Source organism: Vicia villosa, unplaced genomic scaffold (genome assembly GCF_029867415.1).
Source record: "Vicia villosa cultivar HV-30 ecotype Madison, WI unplaced genomic scaffold, Vvil1.0 ctg.000030F_1_1, whole genome shotgun sequence".
In the NCBI taxonomy this organism is placed as follows: Eukaryota; Viridiplantae; Streptophyta; class Magnoliopsida; order Fabales; family Fabaceae; genus Vicia; species Vicia villosa.
Window position 1 is genome coordinate 1,763,831 of NW_026704964.1, and position 12,645 is coordinate 1,776,475.

The 12,645-nt window shown below is 34.7% G+C and overlaps 1 protein-coding gene across 2 annotated transcripts; it reads left to right on the forward strand.

Annotated features, from left to right (window-relative positions):
- The first annotated feature begins 677 nt into the window (after positions 1–677).
- Positions 678–11,632, forward strand: LOC131622481 (CBBY-like protein). Of its 2 annotated transcripts, XM_058893516.1 has the most exons (12): positions 679–1,078; positions 1,175–1,224; positions 1,349–1,412; positions 1,857–1,905; positions 2,031–2,099; positions 2,672–2,733; positions 8,556–8,636; positions 9,018–9,172; positions 9,290–9,374; positions 9,836–9,979; positions 10,132–10,252; positions 10,362–11,632. In XM_058893516.1, the coding sequence occupies exons 1-11, from the start codon at positions 801–803 to the stop codon at positions 10,247–10,249; spliced, it is 1,155 nt and encodes a 384-aa protein (XP_058749499.1). In that variant the 5' UTR covers positions 679–800; the 3' UTR covers positions 10,250–10,252; positions 10,362–11,632. The 2 variants fall into 2 exon arrangements, with proteins under 2 accessions (XP_058749500.1, XP_058749499.1); XM_058893517.1 differs by lacking the exons at positions 10,132–10,252; positions 10,362–11,632 and having other exon boundaries at positions 678–1,078; positions 9,841–9,910.
- Positions 11,633–12,645: the final 1,013 nt, after the last annotated feature.

The following is a 12,645-nucleotide window of genomic DNA, read 5'->3' on the forward strand; positions in this document are numbered from 1 at the left end:
GTATTAAACTCAGAACTATGGTTAAAATAAAATTTAGGATGGTTCTTATGGGTTGTTTTTAAGAATATGAATTTAAGGTTGTTTCTATGCAAGAATTTCTTTCCAATTTAATAAATATAAAAGAAATGACAATGTAACAAAAAAAATGTAACGCTTTTCTTTCTTCATTCCATTAACACTCATCCTTCATCACCGCATTTTTCAATATTTGGTACTTCATCAATTTCAAAATAAATGTCATATTTAAAGAAAAAAATTTGTCTTAAAATATTTGTTATTTTATATTATCAATGCAATTTTATATTTAATATTTCAATTATATCTTTTAATAAATACTCTTAATTTATTATTTTTTCACTTAATATTAATGTTATTTCAAATACATGAATAGTTAATCAAAATAATTTGATAAAGTCACATTTTTCTTTCTTTTATTTAGTACACATCTTAATCCATATAAAGTAGGTCATTCTGATAAATAATTTGGGATGGAGTAATAGCTAAATAATCCTTTGTTTGTCAATAGAGTTAAGTTTTTAGATAACTGTTTCTAGAAGGAACGAAAAATGAAATGAAAGTTACAACATAATTAGAATATTTTTTATCAATAAATTGTTTTGACTCACTTATATTATATTAATAAATAACTGTAACTAGAATATATGTCAATATATTACCAAAACAGAAAAGATGAGTTATGAGTAGATATCACAATGCGAGTCAATCGTGAGTTTGGCATTGAAAAATATCAGACTGAAAAAGAATTTTAGCTAGTAGGTAAGTTGCTAATAAAGGTTACCATGGCAGCAACAGCAACAACAAAGTCAATAGCAACTTCATGTTCAATTCTTTCTCCGCATATAGCTCTACAACGCACTCGCATTCCACACACATTCAACTCCAACAACACGTGTAACTTTCCCAAAGCCACAACGAACGTAACCGTTTCCCATCAATTTTCCCCTTTCCATTTTCCCGGTAAATCTCCGCGCCACACCACCGCCGTCATCACCGCTTCATCCACCGACGACAGCGGCATCACGTCTCAAGATCTCGCCGTTCTTCTCGAAGTCGACGGGTAAATTTTCGCTTTTCTTCTTTATTCGAACAATCTCGTTTCAGTTTCACTCTGTTCAGCTTGTTTGAACCGTTGTGTTTGTTAATTTATTTTTAGGGTTCTTGTGGATGCATACCGTGTAGGGAATCGCATAGCCTTCAATAAAGGTATGAACAGTTATACTGTACTCACTGTCACCGCTCATCTATAATTCCGTATCCTCTGTGTGTTATTCTGTTTTCATGGAGTGTAGTGAGCTTTTGTTTCTGAATTTCGATATTGTGCTTGCAGCATTTGAGAAACTTGGACTTGATTGTGCAAGCTGGAACGAACCTGTATATTCAGATCTTTTAAGGTGTTTTTTTGTTGTTATTTATTATGTTACTTTCTTGCCTATGCATGTGTTCTAATGGAAAAGATGATGACACTCTTAGATTTCATGAGTTCATGTTAATCAATGCATTGAATTTCATTGACGTCTCAGTTTGGCAAGGATTTGGATTTTGTGCAGTCATGGATCTCAGGTGTAAGATGAAGATAAGATAGCTTATATTATGATTTTACCAAATTGGGTTTAAAATATACATCTTGTAATTCAAGTTGTGTGATCTTCAACTAACGCTTGAGATCCCTTTACTGCATGTTTTTCCTGACCACAAGGAATCTGGAACTGGTAAGGTAGTTTAATATTGAAACATCTTTAGTATTGAATCATCAATCATTGAGTAATGAAAATTTACATGAACTAATACATAGGTTGCTTCACTTGTTTGTAAACCATTTTCTAATAACTTTTCAGAAGAAGCATTGGAGATGAGGAAAAAATGCTATTCTTGTATTTTAATCGAGTAAGCTGTTCATCTTTTGTCTGATGCATGCGGGAGAAAGCATGTTTATTGGTAGTTTTTGGTTGTTTTCTTCACTGCAAACATTACTTACGTCATATTCTATTGTCATTGTTTCTAACATTCAGATCGGGTGGCCTTCGTCATTACCCACAAATGAGAAGGGACTCTTCACAAATAGTGTTTTACTGGAAAAGGTGAACGTTCTTACACTTGGTCTTGAAGAATTGTATACTGCTAATGTTTAATGTTTATTAAAAAAATTAACTTGATTTTACTTTGGTCTATGAGGACTGGAAGGCATATTACGTGTACTTAGTTAACGTGCTACTACTTAGACCATGAATGTTCTCTTTATAGTGAAAGATCTGATACTATAGTTTTGGTGTATAAACGCCTAACTAATATCACCTATTTTGGAAATGTACACTGCATTTATATGCCAAAATTATAGTAGTTAGAGAGGCCTTTTTTTTTTGCTATTTAAAATATTTAATGAAGTGTTTTGTTAGACAGAAAAGTTTGTCCATTGTTGACCGGTTTGATAAAAAAAGTCGATGTTATTTTTTGTTTACAAATTTAAAGCGGCCTTTTCACCTTGCATCAATTAATTCAAAAATATATTGTAACTTAGAAATTTGTGTGTGTGTGTTTATATCCCAATAACCTATATTTTTTCTTTTACTACCGTTGATGATAAGATGGCTTGAAAGTGAGATGACAAGAACTTGTTAACCATCTTATTTAACTCTTTATATCAAATTGGCAGGAAAAGGCTTTGGAAGAGTTTGTGACATCAAAAAGTCTACCTCTACGGCCTGGTGTTGAACAGTGAGTTATCTATCACTCATTGAATACGATTTTGTATGAGTCGCGTGTTTTATTTGTTTTGTTATTTAATATGAATCTACAACACAAACTCATTACCTCTTAATCATTGAACTCGTGACTAGAGGTCACATGATTGAGTTGCGGAATCAATTTCTTGCAAACACAAGAGCTTTATGGCACCAAGTGTCCTTTAATCAGTCTGGCTCTTAATATATCATTAATCAGTCTGGCTCTTTCTAGGACCCAGCCATAAAAGAGCTTTATGGCACCAGGTGTCCTTTATTTATGGGGATCTATCTCTTAAAGGAGCTATATTTTTTAGGCAAAGTTAGGGGAACAAAATGTACATTAGTTGAAGAGAAATTTCAAGGGTTCTTGAAGGCATCACCAAAACTTCTTCTACGAGTCCCAAGGGTCAACTAGCTAGCAGGCATTTTTATGAAAACCTTGTGGAGTCCTAGGATGGCATACTTTGTAGCAAGAGGATGCAAATGTCATATACTCCACCTAGGAGAGTGTTGATTATAACTCATGCATCCATGATTTGTCTAATTCCCTTTTATTCTTTGATATGGTAGTTTCCATAGTTAGAATAGATATCATAGTCATTATCCTTTTCAACCCTAAATTTCAAGGATTCTTTGAATCTGTAAATTGTGTGCATAACTACATATACAAGTACTGTACTGTTACCTCACATTAGTTAGTGAATAATATCAGAGTTTTCTAGTATTTCAAATCATACCAAGACATCCTGTTGGTGATTTTAGTATCATCAATGCATTTTGGTAGTAATGTGATATACTATAGGCCAATGCAATTATGCGTTAAGTTTGAAACGAGTTAGGGTAGTGCGGAGTGCACGCTCGTCAAACCAAACGCGTAATTGAATATGAATAATAGAAACGGACATAACGTTTCGTTTGAATAGTTGCACCCGTTCCCAACGGACATAACGATTCGTTTGAATAGTTGCACCCGTTCCTAACGGACATAATGATTCGTTTGAATAGTTGCACCCGTTCCTAACGGACATAACGATTCGTTTGAATAGTTGCACCCGTTCCAACAGACATAACTGTTTTCCGAAAAGGTGTGTCTGTTTGTTTCTATTATTGGTCTCCTATATAAGGAGTCTTTTGGTCTCGATTTGGAATACGAAATTACACACTTCCTCTCTACATTCTGATCTGTTCTCCATTGTCAGAAACAGATCGTTCTTCAAGAATTATCCCCGCAAAGATTTCGTGAACCCAGACAAGAATAGGGTCGAAATACTTTGTTCGGAAAGTGAACAAACACGATTCTTGAAGATATCCAGGATTATCATACCAAATATCTAACAAACGAACAAAGTATTCTTTCTGATAATCATGGCTGGAGGAGGAAGCACCGTCAAGGAGATGACTAAAAGTTTCCGAAAATTGGACAAGTTTCATGGACAATAATCGACATCACAAAAATGCAAATCCTCTAAAATAATTCCAGAGCACTCTTCGCTACATTCGAGTTTTCACCGGTCTTACGCAAACTCGAGAAGGCTGAATTATCCTGGGTATTCCTGCGTAGAAACTCCAAGACAAATTGGGAGTGCTTGAAATACTATAAGAAAAGTGTTCCGTACACGATTCTAGCCTCGATTTCATTCGACTGAAATTGATTTTTCTAACAATTTTATAGTAATCAAATAATGATAACCGAGGCTTTTACATCATAGATCAAAAACCGAACAAGAATTGTTGTCGCAGATTCAGGTACGCTAATATGATTTTCGTAAAGCACTCTGAAAATTAATATTTAGATTTTAAATGAAATCATAATAAGATTGTTTCATGCATACGCGTAAACGTACTGTACGACACTACGTAATTAATTTTACGGCATATGTTTCCTTGCCACTAACATATAGCATAGTAACAGTAGCCTATCTAAATTTTAGATTGGATTGTAAGTTTTTTTTTTTAATTCATAGTAACATGAATTCATATTTGTAATTAATTTGAAATGGAAAGCCATGAATACATACTAGAAAAAGAAAATTGGTAATGAAAATTTATTTGCAACGCTTAAAATTAAACCGATAGCATCCGGATGAAAAGTTGTAACTTTTAAATATTTTTTTAATTTTTGATAGTTTCTTTTGAACTGTCGTGTCTCTTCATAAAGATTTTATATGTGCACATACTTTTTTGAAAAATTAAATTATGGCCTGGTTGATTACTAGAGTAATCAAATTTCATGATTTTAAATGATGCAATTGAGTTTTGATTTGTATTCTATGTGACTAACATGTTTATGTTCAATGAGACTTTTTATTATAAGACACATGAAGATCATTTAAAGATGGTTCATGACTTCTATGAATTTGGAGTCTTATTAAATCCCCTTATATAGAATTTTGAGAACCTTATTGCGGAGGATAAAGAATTCGAGATTCTCACAAGTTAAAAACCTTGTGAGGAAAGTTCTCAAAGGATTGTTGAAAACACAAATCAAAAGTTCGTCAACGATTACTATGCATTAAATATATTTTGGATATATATTTAAAAGGAAGTATCATAGTGATGATACACAAAACTTCTACAAGAATTGATTAGTAACCAAAGGCTTCAGACAAAAAGAAGGGATTGATTATTTCGATACCTATGCTCCAGTTGCATGTATCACTACTATTAGATTATTGATTGCCTTGGCGGCTATTCATAATCTAGTGATTCATCAAATGGATGTCAAAACAGCATTTCTGAATGGTGATTTGGAAGAAGAAGTGTATATGAAGCAACCTGAAGGTTTTGTAATGCCTGGTAATGAGCATAAAGTGTGTAAGCTAGTTAAGTCGTTGTATGGGCTGAAACAAGCTCCAAAGCAGTGGCATCAAAAGTTTGATGAGGTTGTTTTGTCTAATGGTTTCATTCTAAACCAAGCTGACAAATGTGTATATAGCAAATTTGATACATCCGGTAAAGGAGTTTTCATTTGTCTATATGTTGATGACATGTTGATCTTTGGCACCGACCAAAATCAAGTTGATAAAACAAAGAGTTTCTTGTCATCAAAGTTCTCCATGAAGGATATGGGAGAAGCGGACGTTATTCTTGGTATTAAGATTAAACGGGAAAATAAGGGGATTGTAATTACACAATCTCATTACATTGAGAAAATACTCAAGAAATTCAATTATGAAAATTGTTCTCCAGTAAGTACTCCCATGGATCCGGGAGAAAAGCTTATGCCAAATACAGGTAAACCTGTGGATCAACTCGAATACTCAAGAGCTATAGGCTCTTTGATGTATGCTATGATTAGCACTAGACCGGATATTGCTTATGCGGTTGGAAAGTTGAGCAGATTTACTAGTAATCCTAGTAGACATTATTGGCATGCGATAACTAGGGTATTCAAGTACTTGAAGGGTACTATGAATTATGGATTTTCATATATGGGATTTCCTTCGGTGTTAGAGGGTTATTCGGATGCTAGTTGGATAAATAATGTTGAAGATTCATCCTCTACAAGTGGATGGGTGTTCTTGCTTGGGGGAGGTGTCATCTCATGGGCTTCCAAGAAGCAAACATGTATAACTAGTTCCACAATGGAATCTGAGTTTGTAGCATTAGCTGCTGCTGGTAAAGAAGCAGAATGGCTAAGGAACTTGGTATATGAGATTCCGATATGGCCTAAACCGATATCACCAATTTCTATCCGTTGTGATAGCAGTGCCACACTGGCTAAAGCATCTAGTCAAATATACAATGGAAAGTCTAGACATTTGGGTATTAGACATAGTATGATTAGGGAATTAATCATGAATGGGGTGATATCTATTGAGTTTGTTCGGTCGCAACAAAACTTAGCTGACCACTTGACGAAGGGGTTAGCTAGAGACTTAGTGAAGAAGTCGGTAATTGGGATGGGATTAAAGTCCATTTAAATCTATTAGTTATGGTATACCCAATTCCCTTCTAATACAACGTTAGAAGCTGAATTCAATGTGGAAAGATCATAATTAAAGATTGGAGCAATTGTGTTTATCTTCCCAAGGTATGTGCTCAGACCTGCAAGTGATGGCTAGGTTGAAGTATATCTTCTTAATGGTTCTTTTGAAAAATTGCTAATGCAGGTGCAAGATTAAAAGGATCACCTATGTGAGCATGAAGTTTTGCCGCTTCAAGAAGCTTGGACTTGGCTTCCTATATGCTTATTAATGGATAAGGACACATGGCTTGTAAAGTGTCAAGTATGAATAGTAGAGTATTGTAAGAAACATATGTGTACTATATCTTTAGATATTCAAATGGATTGACGGGTTCAATCATTATGACACCCCGATTTTCGAATATTTGGAATGTGTATTTGTACTAAGATGAAAATTCAATCGTAAGACATTTTCTTCTATGCATTTGTTTGATCGTTATACCTGTAAAGTAAATCAAGGATTATACTAAAATGGGGGGAGTTTGTTGGTGATTTTAGTATCATCAATGCATTTTGGTAGTAATGTGATATACTATAGGCCAATGCAATTATGCGTTAAGTTTGAAACGAGTTAGGGTAGTGCGGAGTGCACGCTCGTCAAACCAAACGCGTAATTGAATATGAATAATAGAAACGGACATAACGTTTCGTTTGAATAGTTGCACCCGTTCCCAACGGACATAACGATTCGTTTGAATAGTTGCACCCGTTCCTAACGGACATAATGATTCGTTTGAATAGTTGCACCCGTTCCTAACGGACATAACGATTCGTTTGAATAGTTGCACCCGTTCCAACAGACATAACTGTTTTCCGAAAAGGTGTGTCTGTTTGTTTCTATTATTGGTCTCCTATATAAGGAGTCTTTTGGTCTCGATTTGGAATACGAAATTACACACTTCCTCTCTACATTCTGATCTGTTCTCCATTGTCAGAAACAGATCGTTCTTCAAGAATTATCCCCGCAAAGATTTCGTGAACCCAGACAAGAATAGGGTCGAAATACTTTGTTCGGAAAGTGAACAAACACGATTCTTGAAGATATCCAGGATTATCATACCAAATCTCTAACACATCCTGTACATAGTGGTTATTTTCTTAGTCAAATTATCATTTTGCTGGAGCTTATTTTATTTCACAATTTTGGTATAGGTTTTGGTCGTATAGGTTTTTGTCTTAGGATATTGTTTGGTGCTTATTAGTTGTAACTTTGGATGGGAGGTTGGAGACTTGGAGAGCCTTGGAATTGGAAGCATATAACTTTTGCATGAGGAGAAGCAACATAGAGTATATAGAATGTAATTTTAGCAAAAGGTGGAGCATTTCTAGTTTAGAGGGGAAAATTGGAGATCAAATCATACCACAAAAGAGATAAGATTATAAATGACAACACTAAAGAGAGAGTTGGGGCAGCACATATAGTAGAAAAGATGGTGGAAAATATGCTTAGGTGGTTTGAGTATGTAGAGAGAAGACTTACGGATTTTGTAGTAAGGATACCTAAAGGTAGAAGAATACCTAAAAAACTATAACAGTAACTAAGAAAGATCTAGAGATTTATGAGTTGGATGAAGCATGATATCTGATAAAAAAATTATGGCATTGTAGCTGAGTCTGCTTAGTGAGATAAGGCTTGATTATTGTTGTTGTCATCGTCGTATTAATGAGGTTTAGAATTTGTAGTTGGTCATCTATTCATTTTTCGGAAGGTTTCAGGTTCTGGAAGTCTCATTTTACTATGCTTCTCCTTGTTTTCATTGCTTCTTAATATTGAACTATGTTCCAATTGTGCATATTTAACTTTATTCTGTTTTTATTTCTCAACAGAATAACATCTCCATTAACAGGTTTATTGATGATGCATACAATGAAGGAATTCCAGTGGTAGTATTAACAGCCTATACTAAAAGTGGTGATAATATTGCGAGGTACTTCTATTTAGTTTTGAAACTTTACAATAGTATAGGACTAACTAGGCCAATGTTATGGTGGAGAGGATGAATGTGCTTGGGTTTGTTTTGCATAAATTTAGAACACGTGACATATGTACACCCTGCCATTCTTTGTCCTCTCTCAGTCATAAAATAAAGATTATTTTTGTACTTACAAGAAAATTTTATATAACAGATATTCTTTGAGCTCTATAAAAACTTCCAATATTTGAGGGGATCTGAGTGAAGTTCACAATCCACTATTTTTACTTTTGCTCTTTGCTTTTTTAATGTTCCAGTTTAGTTTCCTAGGGAGAACGCAAGCATACTAATATTTCCTTATTTCCTTCGTTTTGCCGTGTTTACCAAAACTTTTAGGACCATATTAGAAAAGCTTGGTAATGATCGAAGCAACAAGGTGATTATTGTGGGGATTAAGGAGGCTGAGCAAAGTTTATATGGCCAACTCATCTCAGGAAAGGTGATTGCTCATGGTTTGGATGAAGAGCTTGCTAAGGAAGCCAGAAGAGCGGGTATGTACTTCTTGAGTTGTTCATTATGTACGTGTACCTCATGCATGCATATAATTCACTTCACTTTGTTGTTTGCTCACTTGCTGTGGTGCTTTGTGTTTCTGCTATTTTGTCTAGCTTCTGCTGAGAAACAAAGACTGGCAAAGGAGGTAGCGTCCATGCTAAATTTGAGTGTTGCGATTGATACTGGCTTATCTGAAAGGTTAGTTCCTTTCTCTGGACTTACTTTTGCACAAAATAAAAATAAGAATTTGTTGTCCTCTTCATTATTATTTTTGTTGTGCATAATGTTAAGATAAATATTCATTCCCTTAAGTGAGCTAAATTATGGCTCACTGCGTTGTACAAAGTGGTAATGAATGATTGATTGATTGAACTGGATTTCAATAACATAGTCACTACTAATGTTATAGTCAAATATTATTCGATTCTAGAGGGAGTTTGTTAGAAATTTAGAATTCATTTTGTATTGATAAAATGTTCTGAAAAGTACATTACAATGTGATTGCTCCGGCCCTTTATATATAGGCTGAGTGGCTAACTAAACATCTAAGCAATGGACAGCTTTCACAAGAAGCTAACTAGCAAAGTAAAAACAGAATAGAGTAAGTGGAGTTTTATTTCTCTTACAAATATAATTTAATCTGTTGATCATCTGTCCAGTCTAGATAAGATTGTGACTGCGCTACATGCGGGAGCCGAATGTGCAAGGATACCTATCTGCAACTGTGTCCTTGTTGCAGGAAGCCAATCTGGAGCAGCTGGTGCTGAACGGGCGGGCATGCCGTGCGTTGTTCTACGAAGCAGGTGATTGATCTGTTCTTAGAAGTTCACTGAACAAATTCAAATAACATGTCTGTTGCAGATATAAACAGAAGTTCCTTAACATCAATAGAATTCTGACTTATTTATTTTTTGAAATGATATAAATGTTTCTTGTTTTTAATTGTTTCCTGTAGTTTGACATCTAAAGCTGAGTTCCCGTTAGCAATTGCCACTATGGATGGGTTTGGAGGTGGAGATCTGACCATTTCAAAATTACGCAATCTATGCCAGAAGAAACAACCAAAGGATTGAATGGTAATTTTTGTAAGCTACAATTTCAATTGTTTATTGTTTAACATGCTCTTTTACATGAATCAAACTTGTGATGTTGCTGAATAGTTTCCCTTATATTATCATGTGCCAGAGTTTTGTATCTATTACCCTCAAGAAATTCAAAATAAGAACCAAGTATCCACTTGCTCTGGATTTGAAGCTGGCAAGCAAAAGGAACCGTGTCTCTAGAAAAGGAGTGTAAGATAGGTGTCTTCGGAGACAATTTTTGCTGGTACGATAATTCCTATAATTTTGTATTGATGTTTGGTGCTTCATTTGCAAATCCAGATGAAGCATACGATAATAATTTATCATGTGATTTTTGCTTTCTTAACTGTGAGATCTAAGAAAAAACTATTCTTATGAGTCATTTTGGCTGCAAAAAGCTTTAACTGTAGTTGCTGAGTAAATATCATTGTAATCTGATGTGATGCTGCTATTTGAACAGAGCTAATATACACGATGATTATGTATTTCTCACTTGAATGTGGCACCTTGACGAGTTAAAAAATTAAATGTGGATCTTATTGTGTTATTTTTTAAAATAATGAATTAATTTTGATAAAAAATAAATTAAATGTAAAGTGACTTATGTTTCGGCTGGTGTCTAAGGTGTGCGGCCTTGTTTGATAGTTGGATTTCAATGTTCATATATGAATGCTAATCATCATGCACCATCAAAATCTATTTCATGCCTTTGTGCTCTCAATCCTTCTTTTCTCCGACTCTTGATCCTTTCTCTTTTGTCCCTCATCTATCCATCTTTATTACAACAGTACCAACCGTTGTCTCTCCCTTTACGACCTCCCTCTCGTTCTCTCTAAACAGATTATTGCCAACATTTGACATACTCTTATTTGCATGTGCATGATTGATAATAAGTTTTATTTGATTCTGTAAAGAGTCTTATATCAGACAATATATGACCTGAAAATGTACTTATAAGTGGGGGCAATTTTCAATCTACAAGTCGGTTTTGTAGGATTGAGTTAGACTCAACCATATTTCTTAACATATTCAATAATCAATAATGTTGATGGTGTACCTAAACTATTTGATAGTTTCCTTCAATGTGTTGCAATACTTGTAGGTAAATTCATGGTTGATGATACCTACAATAAAATTCAAGAATAATTCCCTTCAAACAAATAGTTGGAGTTCATTCAAAATAAAGCCCTTTAATTCAGAGTCAGCACCTACAAACAACCCACCAGCTGTTAGAGCATACACACTTTAATGGAGGAATTGTGTTTCTCATATATCAGCAACTGCAACTTATTACTAAGTGAGAGTTTTAGCTCATATAATAAGATCACAATACATGACACTTGGCAACACACTATTGGACAGCTAATTACACATTCTACTACATATAGTTTTGAATTACTTTTAACATTTTCCTTTGATTCAAAATTGTTACAAAGACCCTACATTCATAACCTCCCTTAGCTCTTTGAATCTTTCCTCTTCAATAACTTTGTCAACATGTCTGATAGCTACAATCCAATCCTGATGAAGCTTGATCCTTCCCTTGCTAACCTGGTCTCGAAGGAAGTGGAATTTGGTGTCAATGTGATTATTTCTGTCGTGTCACACATGGTTCTTCGCCAAATCAATTGCTCACTTGCTATCTACCAATAAGTCCATTGCTTCTTCATTAAACAACTTTAGTTCTTTGAGTATTGTTCATAACCATAAAACCTGACAAGTAGTTGAATAAGCTGCAATGTATTCAGTTTCACGGGTGGATAGAGCTAACAAAGATTGCTTCTTAGAACTCTAAGATATGAGGGAACCCGACAACAAAAATACTTGTCCCATGGTGCTTCTTTTGTCAACAAGATCACCTCACCGGTCAGAGTCAGAATTGACTACAAGATGTAGACTATTGTCTTTTTTAGTGTGGTAGGGAAACAGAATACCATAACTTGATTTTTCTCTCAGATACCTCATAATTCTCTTGGCTGCAGTCAGCTGTGAGTGTCAAGGATCACTCATAAACCTGCTGACCAGGCCTACACGGAAAGTTGTCTCAGGTCTGGTATTACAAATATACCTTAAGTTGCCAATTATCTGCCTGAACATGGTTCTATCAACATGCCCTTCATCCTCATTTTTTGTCAGCTTCACGTTTAACTCATTTGGTGTCTCAACTGGCTTACACCCTATCATTTTGAACTTCTTTATGTCTTCTGATATGTACTTTTTCTGATGCATAAAGATGACACTCTCAGTGTATACAAATTCAATGCCTTGAAGATTTTGTGGATGATTGTTATTCCAAGGATACTTATTTTACATGTTATAGTTATAAATAAAGTCTTATTGATGGACAAGACATGTGGCTAGAACATACAAGAGAGGACCTTGAAGGC

Excerpts from the sequence above, each read along its gene's own strand:
- LOC131622481 (XM_058893516.1), top strand. The coding sequence starts at position 801 with ATGGCAGCAACAGCAACAACAAAGTCAATAGCAACTTCATGTTCAATT. Across the intron at positions 1,079-1,174 it reads GTTCTTCTCGAAGTCGACGG|GGTTCTTGTGGATGCATACC; the intron begins GTAAATTTTCGC and ends ATTTATTTTTAG. Across the intron at positions 1,225-1,348 it reads TCGCATAGCCTTCAATAAAG|CATTTGAGAAACTTGGACTT; the intron begins GTATGAACAGTT and ends TTGTGCTTGCAG.